Source organism: Schistocerca nitens, chromosome 5 (assembly GCF_023898315.1).
Source record: "Schistocerca nitens isolate TAMUIC-IGC-003100 chromosome 5, iqSchNite1.1, whole genome shotgun sequence".
NCBI classification, from domain to species: domain Eukaryota; kingdom Metazoa; phylum Arthropoda; class Insecta; order Orthoptera; family Acrididae; genus Schistocerca; species Schistocerca nitens.
The window spans coordinates 864323654-864340140 of record NC_064618.1 but is presented as its reverse complement, the minus strand read 5'-3'; the positions used below and the strand labels follow the sequence as shown (position 1 = coordinate 864340140).

General features: G+C 40.5%; 1 protein-coding gene across 1 annotated transcript in view; it reads left to right on the top strand.

Annotated features, from left to right (window-relative positions):
- Positions 1-16487, top strand: part of LOC126260059 (putative fatty acyl-CoA reductase CG5065) — a 468918-nt gene that overhangs the window by 404627 nt on the left and 47804 nt on the right. The window contains exon 8 of the mRNA XM_049957250.1: positions 748-1005. Coding sequence (XP_049813207.1) covers positions 748-1005 — 258 coding nt within the window. The remainder of the gene's footprint in view (positions 1-747; positions 1006-16487) is intronic.

Genomic DNA, 16487 nt, shown 5'->3' with positions numbered 1-16487 from the left:
TTCGTGGATTTTAATTCCTGCTCAAAATTCGTCTGTTCCGTTGACTGATTGCTCCGTATACAGATTGATACTATTTTGTATGATCTATATATTAAAAATGTATATAATTCAAATGTGTACGTGTGTCTAAACGTTTTGTTACAGTAAAGTGTAAAAATGCGAAGTAAATCGGCAGGCACACATTGAGAACTTTCGGAGATTAACGATTCCGAACAAATCAAGATTTACATTTTTATTTACATAAATTTGCTGAACGTCTTTATGACGAAACGTTCTTTCCGTCTGTGTGAATTTTTAGCCTCTCTATTTGTTCCCACAGGGGCTACAAAAAAGGGCATGTTTCTTTAAAAAGGGCATGTTTCTTATCTGAAGAATACTTTCTACATATCACGAAGTCATTAATGTTTTTCCTTTACATAACACAGAGTATATTTTTTTAAAAAAAATCGTACATCATCTGAGATTAAACACTCCAGCATATGACACAAACATGTTTGAGAATAGTGCTTCAGTGTTACATCCACGGAAAAAAACTCCAAAGGTTCAATATTGAAGCATCCGAATACTTTTTTCACCTACTGTATGTAGGCCTGTATACGTGGCTGACCGCTGTCTGCAGTGCAGCTGCGCCGCACTGCGCGCTTTTTTTCCCGCTCTGCTTGTGTGCGCGACGTGGCAGTCCATGTCGGCGTGGAGTGTGTCGGCAGAGTGGCAGGCGTGCGGCTGAGTGTGGCTCTGTGTTGGCAGCATGGTGCGGCTGCAGCGGCGCATCTCGGACGGGCTGGAGCTGCTGCAGTACTTCACGACGCGCGAGTGGAACTTCCGCAACGAGCGCTTCCTGGCGCTGTACGCCGGCCTCAACGCCGAGGACAAGCGCCGCTTCGACATGGACATGGTGCCCATCGAGCCCTACGAGTACCTGGTGACGGCGTCCGTGGGCGCGCGCTTCTACTGCTTCCACGAGGACCCCGCCTCCCTGCCGCGCTGCCGCCGCAACATCCGCATGTCAGTACACCACCCCTCTCTGTCTCTCTACCTCTAACTCCTGCTGCGTGACGCCACGTGGCGCATTACTAGGCATTATTGATACACACACACTTTATCACTTGCTGTAATACACTGAAGCGCCAAAGAAACTGGTATAGGAATGCGTATCCACACACAGAGATATGTAAACTGGCAGAATACGGCACTGCGGTCGGCCTATATAAGACAACAAGTGTCTGACGCAGTTGTTAGATCGTTTACTGACGCTGCAATGGCAGGTTATCAAGATTTAAGTGAGTTTGAACGCGGTGCTCTAGTCGGCGCACGAGCGATGTGACACAGCATCTCCGAGGTAGTGATGAAGTGGGGATTTTCCCGTACGACCATTTCACAAATGTACTATGAATATCAGGTGTACGGTAAAACATCAAATCTCCGACATCGCTGCGGCCGGAGAAAGACCCTGCAAGAACGGTACCAACGACGACGGAAGAGAATCGTTCAACGTCACAGAAGTCCAACCCTTCCACAAATTGCTGCAAATTTCAATGCTGTGTCAGCGTTCTAACCATTCAACGAAACAACAATATGGGCTTTCGGAGCCCAAGGCAACACCGAAGAAAGTGGCTCTGAGCACTATGGGATTTAACTTCTGAGGTCATCAGTCCCCTAGCTCTTAGAACTACTTAAACCTAACTAACCTAAGGACATCACACACATCCATGCCCGAGGAAGGATTCGAACCTGCGACCGTAGCGGTCGCGCGATTCCGGACTCTAGCGCCTAGAACCGCTCGGAACTCCGCCGACGGCAACACGGACAGTGGAATGTTGATGATTGGAAACATGTTGCCTGGTCGGACGATTCTCGTTTCAAATTGTATCGAAAGGATCGACGTGTACGGCAATGGGGAAAACCTCATGAATCCGCGGACCCTGCATGTCAGCAGGGCACTGTTCAAGCTGGTGGAGGCTCTGTAACAGTGCGGGGTGTCTGGAGTTCATGTGGGACCCCTGATACATATAAAAATCGGATATACTGAAACATCCCCTTTGAAAAATTGTACAGGACTGTGCTTAATCTGACACACAATATTTTTAGCGCAACGCAATCTGACTTTCAAAAATCCCTACAAAAGAATGGCCCTGACTAACATTAACCTATACGTTTCACAAATCACTTACCTCACCAAAAATCTTCGTTACTCGAACTACTGCAATACAGCGAGCGCCACTACTGCCAGCTAAATAAAAGATTCAAACTACTGAAGGCACTAACTACTGATAGGGATAGTTAGCAAATGAAAGATATTAATAGAGAACAAACAATGTATTTACCTTAATAGTCATAACATATATAGCAGTTCATGACAAATTACAAAACTCCGCCATCTCTCTCCCCACATCCACCACCGCTGGCGGCTCACCTCCAACTGCGCAACGCTACGCGCTGTTCACATCCAGCTGCCGCTGCCCAACACTACAATGGCAGACAACAATGCAAACCAGCCACAGACTGCACACAGCACAGCCAGTGATTCTCACACAGAGCGCTACGTGGCGTTACCAATAAAAAAACCTAAACAGCCTACTTACATAGCCCCCATGCTCCCCACAAAAAATTTTACAAATTGTTTTGGACAGTGGCCAGTAATGATTTGATAAAATTTTTTTATAACTACAATAACAAAGATATCAAATGCACACACTTATTGATACAATGTTGGTCAAAAGCGAAAATTTTCTCACAGTCCATAAAGACAGTCCTAATCGTTCATCACAGTAAAATAGCAGTGTTTTTCTCAAAGTCTGAGCAATAAAAGAAAATGCACACGGAAGTAGTGGATTTCCATGCAGTTTTGAAGAAGTAGTGTTGTCCTTCCAACGGAAAGACAGTGCTGACTCTCGACATGCAGACAAGTAATGGGTCACAACAGAGCAAACCCACAGCAGAGTCATTCGAAGTTTTGAAGAATATTGGTAGGTAGGTCATCACAGAGTAGACCCACTGTAGTCCTGGTAGAGATTACGGTATTGGTGGGCCATCAAAGATGCAGACCCTCTGTAGTCCTTGTAGAGACGGCCAGCAGCCATCTGTTGCGACTGTGCAGGTGCACAATCACCATCGAAGAGTCTTGCGGAGAATATAGCAAGTCCATAAACCACCACTTGTCCACTCACAAAAAATTTGTTTGACATGTCCTTAGAACCAGCAATGCTGTTATCCAGTCCCTTGCTGAATTATTAACACACGTGCAAACACTATCAGTCCCTACTTCTCACATATTGTCCATATACTATGACCAACAGAAACGTTTGCAGTGAAATGTAACTTACAAATTACTTAATTTGATGAACTGGTGTCAATTACAATTTTATAACATAAGAATACAATTACAAAGGTACAAAATACATCATTAAAACATAACAATACAGATAACATTTGTAGTAATACAGACTTTACAAAAGAATAGAAATATACATATACATCAGTGTTACAGGAATTATGACATAAGTACATACATAAAAGGTCTGAATAACTTTCGAAACATCAACTTCACACATGAGCATTAAAACAGAACAGAATAAATAATGTCTAAACATCTTTACAAAGAAAATAACATATTATAAATGCAAATTATATTTGAGGATAACAGTATTCCTCATCATAGTGAATGTAGCTTAGTACTAGAACAGAAAAAAATTTCTATGAAACAGTACACAGAGACAGGAAGAAAAGAAATACACAAGGGTACACAAACACATAGCATAATAATACAAAAGGAAAGGACAGGGTTTGTTTTACTGCAGTATTTTGCAAACAAAACTTTCTTTACTTTTCGGAGATCTCCCTTCATTCCTCATTATCTCCAAAATTCCTATCTATACCTGCTTTCTGTACTTTTCTCGTATAGCCTCTCAGTGCATTTCTTCAAATTCATCGCAACTCATTCTCTTATAGGCTACCACCTCTTAAGCTAACTTAAATCTACTGAGCTCAGATGCTAAACTAAGGGATGAGGCAATGCAGCAGCACAAAACAAGTAACACAAACAGCAAGGACAAAAAAATTCAGATTTGCAAAGCAAGCTACAGTAAATCTAAATTACCAAGCAATTCAATATTACAACTAATATGAGGCAATGCGCAGCAAACAAGAAAAATAAATCAGTAGTAAACTGGCTTAGCAGAGTAACACAAATTCAAATTCAGTAACACTATGCCTGGCAAACAGCAGCAGAAAATTAAATACCTAAACATGACATAGCTCAAGCAGAAAAAATAGTACACTAAAGATAACAATGCAGATAATGAAACATCCCCTTTGTAAAATTGTACAGGACTGTGCTTAACCTGACACACAATATTTTTAGCGCAACGCAATCTGACTATCAAAGATCCCTGCAAAAGAATGGCCCTGAGTAACATTAAACTATACCTTTCACAAATAACTTACCTCACAAAAATCTTCATTACTCGAACTACTGCAATACAGCGAGGATAATGGCCTCTTTTTTTTGCACCTAATGGCTTTCTTTTGTCAGACGTCTACCTCTCAGCTGGGCGCCCAAAACGCATTACGCCAAGGTCACTTACCTTTCTTGCTGAAATATTTATGACGGCAGTTTCCGCCACAGTTACAGTCTCATATAAAAATATTTCACAGGTCAAGAATTTGGGTTACACATCTGTAGAAACAAAATCCTATAAATATAACAGCGTCCAAAAAATTTTCGCCAGCATTGTGATACATTCACGCATATACACACATTTCATAAACCTTAAAGTACGATCCTTGGTTTCCAACAACCTTTTTCACAAACCAGAGTCCCTAACCACTACTCTTTATTCCTTACCTTATTCGTCGACACTTCTTCAATATTTTACGATAACAGATATGTAGCATACTCAAATAACTCATATAGCATCAGCTTATTGATCATAAACATACCGCAACAGCATAATACACATAGTCATCGTAATAATAACATCATAACACCTCAGTCAAATCTCAAAAACATCGTAGCTTCCTCCAATAATTTCAAAACCTAAAAAAAATTCTCTGCTCATGTCAAAAGCGTCAGCTGTGTCAAACGTACTTTAAAAATCGTGATCCCATACCAAATATATCATTCAAAGCTCTCATAATATCACAATGGGTCCGAAAAAAAATGAACAGTTCACAAAGTACAGACAAAATACAATTTTGTAAGTGTGAAGTTACCCAACTGTGTAATTGCGTAAACATGTGTCACTGATGTGGTAAAAAAATGTTTATCTGTCAGTTAAATGATCAGATAGCTGTGTAATTTGTGTGTTAGAGAAATATGGTACCGATGTGTAAAGTTGTATAAGCAAATACCATATTAGCTAGGGCTCCTTGTGCTTGCCAAACACATGGTACACAAAGTAAGTGTGTACCCCCCTGAGGATTAATGTAATTATACCCTCAGGTGTTACAGATTACAGCAATGGAATGAAATGTATCACGGAAAACCTTTGTATCATTGTACTTCAAATACAGTATCTTAAAAAATGCATGTTTTAAGTGCGAAATTAATCACTCAAATACGTGTCCTGTAGCGCTAAATGTGCGTCTTGCTGTAAGATAATCTCTGTGGAAGTGTCGTAGTTATCGTCCTCCGAAAGCTAAGTTCTGCAGAAGCCAATGTACTTACCTCATGATACACCAAATTTCAAGTAAACCAAAATGTTGCATTAAAATCTCATTAGCAGTACTGGTAAATGTTCTAAGTATGTGAGCCTTATAGTCGTTACGTAATCGTGCAACTAACAAGCAAGAATGTACACACACAATAACACTGTGACGTCTGTTCACTATAACAATGCATTCGTAATTTCTGTTTAAAAATGTTCCCTAGGTTCTAGACTGGATATTTAACTTCAAACATTGTTGCATGGTAACAGCTTCTAAGTCTGACAATGCATACTAGAAATGTGAAGTGAAAAGTTTTATGGCAAAGACAAAGTTAAAAAGCAGATTATCTCTCAATAAATGGTTTTACATGTGAAGTGTGGTGCAATCCTTTACTCTATATAGTACGCAGACTTTCAACTGAAAAGCAATTGTCATATTTTATACGTCGGTAAGGAATGCTAAATCTTTTCTCAAGGTTAGCGTCTGTGATATTTTTATCTGAGCCAGCCGGCGCAGGTGGCTGCCTGCGGTGCGAGTCATTGTCTGTCTCTTTGTTGGCGCGCGCCGTTATTGGGATTAGGAGACCTAACTTCTACAAATTCGCCTTGCCGAGAGGGCCCAGCTCTGTTAGAATCCCGCCAGTTCTGATGAAATTCAGGTCTGTCGTTATGTCGGTAGTTTACATAGTTTCTTTTCTCTCTGTCATGTGGTGGAGAATTTCTCCTGGAATCGTAACTGCGCGGTGGACCGTTGCGTCTGAAGTTATTCTGTCTCCCTTGATAATAATTGTTTTGGTACCCATATTGTCTGTTTCTATGGTTATCTCTGTCATATTCATTGCTACGGAAATGCGAGCTTTCTCTGTAACTATTGCTACTCTGCCAACGGCTGTCATAGGGTGGTGTCTGTTTTGGTCACGATATGTGTTGTGAGAATAGCCTTGTCGTGTCAAGTTATTATTTCTGTCATCGCGGAATTGTGACGGATGTGACCTGTAATTGTTGTACTCCTGTTTTCGCGTTCCGCGAATGTCAGTGTCAATTTCCAGTTCTTGTAAGAGCCCCTGAAAAGCTTCAATGCCGTCTTTGCAACGTCCTGCCAAAATAATATGCCGTAAATGTTCAGGTAATTTGATTAAGCAAATGCTGATGAGTTCTCCTTCACTGTGACAATCGTGAATGACCGATCGCATTCTTAAAGCTGGTTCATTCTCTAAGTAGCCACACATAAATTCTAATCTGTGTTCTAACGACCAGTTGGGAGGAAAACAATGAGAGAATTGATGGAGCCATGCTTGTGGATGAATGTCGTTGCCAGAATTCTTAAATGTTTTGAATTTACGTGTAGTAATGAACAGCTTATAGTCAAAATCATCATGTCGGCGAGTCGCATAGCGGTCATTGTTACGTCGTTTCGGCGGTTCCATTTCAAAATTCGGTGCACCTTGCCAATTTCTGTCATAATTTCCGAAATGCGCTGTGTTATTATTTTGTGGCTGTTCCATATTTCTGTGTCCCTCATCCCGTATTGGGGCGCGAGTGTCCTCTGAAATACGTAATTCTTGTATTACCTGTGTCAACTGATCTTGTACTTCCCGGATTTCTCTTTGGTGTTGCGTATTAATTTGATTCAGATTTTGTTTCAGTTTCCTAATTTGTTCGCACTCTTCTGTCTTATTAAAGACTACCGGTTTTGTGTCATTCAGATTATCATCTACCTTCGTAGATAAATTATTTAGCTGATCCGAAAGTTCAACTACTTTCTCTGATAATGAACTAATTTCCTCCATGTGTCTTTCTGAACCAATTTTCAGAGTATCTACTGTGTCCTTTAAGTTTTCTTGAGTTTTTGCAAGTTGCGTAACCGAATCGGTAGATGCAACTGAGTCAATTTTAGCTTGCAGGGTCTCATGATTTTGATGAACAATAGTTTGCAGTTCTTTTATGGCTGCTTCGTGATTCTGTAATGCATTTTCATGCCGCGAAAAAATAGGTTGAAAATGCTCACAAATTTGTGTTTTTACGTCATTACAGACTTTTTGACATTTCGATTCGATTTTATGTAACTCAGTAGTTAAATCTTCACGTGTTTGTTCAAGCGTGGTGTCTAACTTTTGAAGATTTTGTTCCATTGTGTCTAACTTTTGAAGCTTTTGCTGTGTTTGTCTCTGATTTTGTTCCATTGTGTCTAACTGTTGCTGTGATTGTCTCTGATTTTGTTCCATAGTGTGTAACTTTTGAAGATTTTGTTCCATTTTGTCTAACTTTTGAAGCTTTTGCTGTGTTTGTCTCTGATTTTGTTCCATTGTGTCTCACTTTTGAAGCTTTTGTCCCATTTGTTGCATTAATTGTAATAACAATGCACTGGTGTCTGAAACATGTTCCTCAGTGCTATTCGGCAATGCATTTGAACCGGCAATATTCGCAGTTTGAAAAGCAGAAAATGTGTCTTGACTTATATGAGAAAAGGGTGAGGACGCAAAACCTGAATCTACAGTATTTGCGAAATTGTGTCCTGTCATTTCGGATTCCTGAGGCGAGCTGTTGCCGACCGATCGATCGACAATGCTTCCCTGTTCACTACCTATTTCACTGTCTACACCATTATTTGCCGCCCGCTCCATTTCCCTATGCACAATTACCAAATTACTACTTCGAATGTCTGTTAATTCATTACACAGTGGTGCTGATAAGCTACGCTCGTTGTCACTATTATTTCTCAGTTTACTTTGGAGCCTAGTGTTACGTTTTTCACACGCCATTATTGTCACAATATTTCACACGATAACACAGAAAGGCACAATTTGAAGAGCAAAATAAGAAAACGCATTAACATAGCATTGAAAATAATATCTAGTTAATCGCAAGCGCAGCTGCGAAATACTTGGTGCAAATCTACATGCATGCCACAACAACAATGAAAGACTGCAACTACAAAATAGATTCTCTCTACAATTACGCGCTAGCAATAAACAAAATCTACACTAATCACACAAACTACAAGAAAAAAATCAGAGGATTCCAGTGAGGTATCCTCGTCTAAGGGTCGACATATGAAACATCCCTTTTGAAAAATTGTACAGGACTGTGCTTAACCTGACACACAATATTTTTAGCGCAACGGAATCTGACTTTCAAAAATCCCTACAAAAGAATGGCCCTGACTAACATTAACCTATACGTTTCACAAATCACTTACCTCACCAAAAATCTTCGTTACTCGAACTACTGCAATACAGCGAGCGCCACTACTGCCAGCTAAATAAAAGATTCAAACTACTGAAGGCACTAACTACTGATAGGGATAGTTAGCAAATGAAAGATATTAATAGAGAACAAACAATGTATTTACCTTAATAGTCATAACATATGTAGCAGTTGATGACAAATTACAAAACTCCGCCATCTCTCTCCCCACATCCACCACTGCTGGCGGCTCACCTCCAACTGCGCAACGCTACGCGCTGTTCACATCCAGCTGCCGCTGCCCAACACTACAATGGCAGACAACAATGCAAACCAGCCACAGACTGCACACAGCACAGCCAGTGATTCTCACACAGAGCGCTACGTGGCATTACCAATAAAAAAACCTAAACAGCCTACTTACAATACCTATATATGTGTGTAAGTATATCCCACATCTCCTCCTAAACCACGATTTCTATCAAACTTGCCACACATACCACCTACTGTGTGGAAAACACCGCTGTCGGGGTAACAACCACATACCTATCAAAGGGGTGCATATCCATACTTTATTCATCCACTATTTGAAAATGAGATCACTCAGAGACTTGCAATAAACTTTGCGCGTGATTTCAAACCTTAAAGAAACTTTTCCTCGCTCACGATCCCTAAGAAATCATGGAAGGAAAAAAAGTTAATTGCTTACTACATTTTCGCTGTTAATGCAGTAAAACTGCTGCATTAAACTTGACTTTTTAATTTATTAGTTATTTACTACTAACTGTATTCGCGACACATTCTGCACAAAGTATTCACATATACCACTGGATGTATCTGCAAAATGATATCATTGTAAGATACATAATTCAGGATATGCATGAAAACTACTGCATCAAGCTTCATGCTTTAATTTATTGTTTCTTTACTACGACCTCTCTTCACAAAACATTTCGCAGACAGTAGCCACATACAATGAAAAGCCAAAGAAACTGGTACACCTGCCTAATATTGTGTAGGGTCCCAGCGAGCACGCAGAAGTACCGTCACATATCTTGACATGGACTCGACTACTATCTCAAGTAGTGCTGGAGGGAATTGACACCATGAATCCTGGAGGGCTGTCCATAAATCCATACGAGTACGAGGGGGTGGAGATCTCTTCTGAATAGCACGTTGCAAGGCTCTCCGAATATGCTCAATGTCTGGAGAGCTCTGTGGCCAACGAATTCTTTCAGCTCTATTCCTGGAGCCATTCTCTAGAAATTCTTTACGTGCACGGTGTCGCATTGTTCTGCTGGAATTTACGAAGTTCGTCGGAATGCACAGTCCACATGAATGGATGCAGGTGATCAGACAGGATGCTTACGTACTTGTCACCCATCAGAGTCGTATCTAGACGTATCGGGGTTCCCATATCACTCTATATCACTCCAACGGCACACGCCACACACCATTTCAGAACCTCCACCAGCTTGAACAGTCCCCTGCTGACATGCAGTCTGCATGGATTCATAAGGTTGCCTCCATACCCGAACACGTCGATCCTTTCGATACAATTTGAAACGAAACTCGTCGGACCGGGCAACATGTTTCCAGTCATCAACAGTCCAATGTCAGTGTTGACGGGCCCGGGCGAGGCGTAAAACTTTGTGCCGTGCAATTGTCAAAGGCACGCGAGTGGGCCTTCGGCTCTGAAAGCCCGTATCGATGATGCTTAGTTGAATGATTCGCACTCTGACACTTCTTAGCGGCCCAGCTCTGAAAACAGCAGAAATTTGCAGAAGGTGTGCGCTTCTGTCACGTTGAACTATCCTATTCAGTCGTCGTTGGTCCCGTTGTTGCAGGATCTTTTTCCGGCCGCAGCGATGTCGGATATTCGATGTTTTACCGGATTCCTGATATTCACTGTACCCACCTGAAATGGTCGTACGGGAAAGTACCTGCTTCACCGCTACCTCGGAGATGCTGTGTCCCATCGCTCGTGCGCTGACTATAATACCACGTTCAAACTCACTTAAATTTTGATAACCTGCCATTGCAGCAATAACCGATCAAACAACTGCGCCACACTTCGAAATAACTCAAACTGAATTATTCAGTGAAACTAACAAACAAACAAACGAAAATCTGCTGTACCTTTATGTTTTGAAAGTGTATCTCTTAAACGTAAGTTAACGTCTTGACGTTACTGTGTAACTGCAGTCTTCGACAAATCTACAATGAATTTTGGAGAAAACATTTGTGTAAAGAGCCTGGAAGAAACGCTAAGAACTTTAGACCGTAAGCGAAGTCGATCATTGGAATGAAATCGCCACTCCAGTTAATTACTGAAGAAACTGACACGGTAATCAGATAGAGATCGATATATTCGTAAATGGTTTCCACAGAGTGTCTGACCATAATCTCAGAGTGCAGAACGTAATCTGAAATTAAATGTCATAATTGTCAAACCAACGTAAAGCGACTTTAGAAAGAATTGTTGCCTTGGTAGAAAATTACCTATCAGATACGTTAAATGTCTACATTAATGGAATGCACTGATCTAGACATACCATCACAGTGTCAGGGAAAACGTCCCATGGTTAAATGCTACAACCACAATCCAGCCCTTATACTTTCTCGTGGTGGTGATGGGGGGCAACGACTCTCCTGGAGGATACGTACCTTGATCTGGGCTTCCTCTTGGCATAATAAGTTATCTCAGAGTCCAGGTACTATCACAAGTTGCGCGCGCAAATCATGATATTCCTGCCCCTCTTAAACTACTGCGCTGATTATGCCTTTGAGTGTACAAACGTACATTTCGTGTATTAACCAGTTTCGCTATTTCCGTAAGAGTAGCTCTCAGTCAGCCTGCAGCTTTTCCAAGACGATAGAGAAGCATTGTCAGAAGAGTAACTATTCGATTCCGATTTTAACACACAAATTAATTTTACGTGTGCAACAGACAACGATGTATGGATGAACATCAGCGGCATTTTCGGAAGATGTTTCAGCCAACATCGGGCTGCTGGATGCTTCCTTTCTGAACAGTTGGAGGGGAGCTTCCCCCACATCTTTTTGTAATGAACCACCCCATAAAGCTTCCAATGTACGGCGAATAATTCGATGGATTATGCGCTAGTATTCAGAAGACTACCGCTCCGCTAGAGGAAGGTTTCTGATAATTCATTCGTCCGCAGCTCGTGGTCGTGCGGTAGCGTTCTCGCTTCCCACGCCCGGGTTCCCGGGTTCGATTCCCGTCGGGGTCAGGGATTTTCTCTGCCTCGTGATGACTGGGTGTTGTGTGACGTCCTTAGGTTAGTCAGGTTTAAGTAGTTCTAAGTTCTAGGGGACTGATGACCATGGCTGTTAAGTCCCATAGTGCTCAGAGCCATTTGAACCATTTGATAATTCATTTGCAACTGAAGGTAAAAGTGAAAATCGGGGAGTCGGTCATGGATCATCTGGGAGGAAAGAGCGCGGTACCATTGGGATCAGGAGCGTTGTTTCAGCATAGCTGCGCGTGGGATTGCTGAGGCTCTTTACGGTATGACTGGAAGTTGCGACTCACAAAGTACTGTGTATAGAGACTAAGCCTGAACACTTGTTATTGGTCGGCAGGGGTCTTTAACCTGATTGAGGAAACCAGATGTATCTTGAGGAGCGGCTGTGGATTTGACATGGTTCATTGAAATAACGTTAAAGTGAAATACATAGAATAATTTCTACTGTTTCAGTCACTTTTTATCAATATTTAATGAGTACGTCGCATTTCGGCAGGTTGCTGCCGTTACCAGGTGCATTACAGCACTTGAAAGTTACACTAATCTGAAGTATAATTTTATTGTTTCAAATGGCTCTGAGCACTATAGGACCTAACATCTGAGGTCATCAATCCCCTAGAACTTAGAACTACTTAAACCTAAGTAACCTAAGGACATCACACACATTCATGCCCGAGGCAGGATTCGAACCTGCGACCGTGCCTGTCGCGCGGTTCCAGATTGGAGCGCCTAGAACCGCTCGGCCACACCGGCCGGCTATAATTTTATTGGCTCTGAGCACTATGGGACTTAACATCTGTGGTCATCAGTCCCCTAGAACTTAGAACTACTTAACTAACCTAAGGACATCACACACATCCATGCCCGAGGCGGGATTCGAACCTGTGACCGTAGCAGCAGTGCGGTTCCGGACTGAAGCGCCTACACCTGCACGGCCACACCGGCCGGCTTAATTTTATTCATTTGCAGTGTGTACCAGGTAGGTTATGTATCGAAATACAGTCCTGTCAGGAAAGATACATTTATTTTAGAGAGTTCATTAAGTTGTTTATTGTTTAGATTACTTCATTAGTATATTTACTTACATTTAGTTCTTTGTCACACCGAGCGCAGTAATAAACAGATCACAACTTAAGACTTTCACATTCAGATGTTTACATCATTCTGAAGACTGTTGACTGCTAAGATGAACTAATTTTAATTGCTAAGATAGTAATTACACGAAGTGACGCGTCTTCTATACAGACATATTTATACCGTGGCACATATTAAATAATATGATGACTAGCTAAAGACAATTTTTGTTTGTTAAAGACTTCTGTTCCAATAAAATAAGCATTCAGCATTGCACTAATTTTTAAACAAATTAACATTATTACTTTGTAGCTTATTATTTAGTAACCTTTCCCATGTACTGTGCCACGAATGAAAATTCATAACTCTTCATATAAGTCCATTTGGTGTCCCTTGGCCATTTTATGTAATACTAGAAACTCCGTTAGCCTGGGTATTTATTTATAGCTGTGCCTGAGACTTCGTATGTATGGAATTTATTTTTGACTTACAAAACTTCTTTGTATATAACGTTTGAAGTAGTACGAATGGAGACATGAGTGTAGAACTTGTATGTTTCCTAACACGGGAGAGAGCCACATACAGCTGACCTTGCCAAACAACTGACACCAAGAACCACACCTGCAACACGCATCGTCTGGCCTTCTGCTTCTTTTGTGATCATAACATAACCTGGGTGCACAGGGACTTGAACACGCTTAAAGTGAAACGGTACACTGTTAGGAACAAGCAGGATTCATGGTATAAAAACTTACGCGCCCACTCTCCTCTCCGTCAATCTTTTCTCTTCTATGGTGTTACGTTGCAGAGAAGTAACTTTAAGCTTCTGTGAGCGAAGGGTCCAGACGGGAAAGGCACTCCATGACGCTCTCAGTCATAGTTACGTCGTACCTCTCTTTCAGAAGAAGTTTCCAAAGGACGGCTTAAAGCCTAATGTTCTCGAGCTGGAGCCAATCTTGTCTCATGATCTTCACTGGATTCAGAGACCTCAGTCTTTTAGCTGTCTGGAGTATTGAAAGCGACTCGACTGTTCCTAAGTATTTTTGTTCGTAAACAAAACGAAATGAGAGTGTAATGAGTAGGCACCCAAATTACAAAGCAAACTCAATAAATTCACTTTTCAAGAATGTAAATAAAAGCCATGGAAAGAAACAAAGCGATGTCGTTAAGTTTCTAATAAACAAAATGAAATCCGTACATGTATATATCCTAGCCAAGTAAAGTCAGTGTTAGTTTGTATTCGTAATGATAAGATTTCGGCGCTTAATTCCGTCACTGACGTAAATTTCCGAAAATACATTTGTCACTCATTAAAAAAAATACCATGATCCCAATTACTAAGTCGAGCAGGCGATTTTAGATGTAATTTTAAATCACGGTTTTTTTTCCGTGATCCGATTTTGATGGAATGAAGTCAAACGTCGTTCCATGAAAATTCTTGTAGTACTTTTGGAGATTAGTGTGTTCAAACAAACAAATGGACACGGCTGCTTCACATAAAATTTGAAATCACTGTATCTTTTGTCTTACGTGATCAGATTTTGATGAAATAAAGTCTATAGGTCACCAGAAGCTACGCTCTAGTTACATGTGAAAATCCCTTGACAATTCATATAGCAGTTTTGAGGATAAGCTTGTTCAACGGACAAACGCACAGACATGACGGTTTTACGGTCAGTATACTGCAGATACAGATGTAAAGATCATTCACTATATCATGGAACGGGTGGCCAGTGTCCTTTATGTGGGCAGCTATTGCTGATTTGGTGTAACTGTTTGTACGGCAGACATTTTTATATTCATTTTATCTTTTTTGTAAGACTCTCCCAGTTTGGTTTACACAGAAGGCTTTGCTTCATACATACTGTTTTGAAAATGCGTAATTGTGTCTGTTTGTCTGTTTATGAGGTGTCCATTGTCAAGGCTACGTTAATGTAATGGGGCCTGAAAATGTTTGCAATTGTGTGGAAGAACTTACCTCTGAATGGTATGCAACCAGTGGGTTCCCTTTTCATTTTCTGTGTGGCAGTTGGTTCATTATTGTTTATTTCTTTTCTGTGTGATGTTGTCAATGAGTGTCTCGCCATAGCCGTTTCTTGCAGCTGTTTTACTCTGATGAGTACGTTAAGCTTCACATATTTATCTAGTTAACTATCTCACACTGTTCTTAATACCATTTGTGTGACCATCTACCAAAAGCAACATATCATCAACATAATGTTTATAAGGAATAATTTTATCTGTAGCCCTTTACTTTTATTACAAAAGGTTTTTCCTGTAGGTGGTTAATATGTATGCTGGCAATTATACCTACTGTACATGAGCCTATTATAAGACCTCTACGCTACATGTACATTTTATTACTAAATGTAAAATACTTACAGTTTAATACTAGTTCAAGAATGTCCACCAACTCAACAATTTCAGGCGACGATAGTTATTTTATGTGTCATAATGTTAGGCCGGATGAGTTTGAGTGTTTCTGGCATGCGTACGTTCTTGTATAGCTTTGTAGTGTCACATGATAGTAGTTGCACTGAATGGAGGTGCTGATATTTTTATTACTTTGTATATTAGCTGCTGATTGTTTCTTACTGACTAGTTTCTAGTGTATGTGTGTGTCTTGGCTTGGTGCCATTCGTTTGTAATTCTTTACCTCGACTGTCTCTTGAGTTCACAATCGCACAAACTGGGCAACCTATTTTGTAGATTTTTGGTTGCGATCTCAGCTTTGGTGGACAAGGATTAATAATAGTGCTGTGCTTATTCTCACAGTCAGTTAGCAAGAAATGTGTGTTTTTTAATTGTGATTTGAGTTTTGTCTGAAATGTTTTTGTGGAATTTTTTTGTATTTCAGTAATGCCATTATTAGGGAAGAAATCCAATGTTTTTCTTATGTATTCTTACTCTTTCTTTACACACGAAGTTTTCCCTTTGTCCACCTTGGAAATTATGGTTTCATGGTCACTTAACTTTATATTTGTACCCATGGGTGTTTTTTTCTATGATCTTGGTGCATATTATAACTTGCTCACTTTCTTTCATTGTTCAGGAGTTTCATAGCCTTTTAAAACTGTCTTTCCATTATTACTTCATGGCACTGTGCATGGTAACCGGTTACCAAATGGAAAACAGGAAAGTAAAAACATTAATATCTTTAACATGTCTTCAGTGCTGAATGCAAAAATTAGTCTTCGTCTAGTAACCATATTATTTAATATGTGCCATTGATAGATACATGTTCATAGACAAGGTTCCATCTTAATGTGTATTTTTGTCGTAGCAATGAAATTAGTTTATCTTATAAATCAAG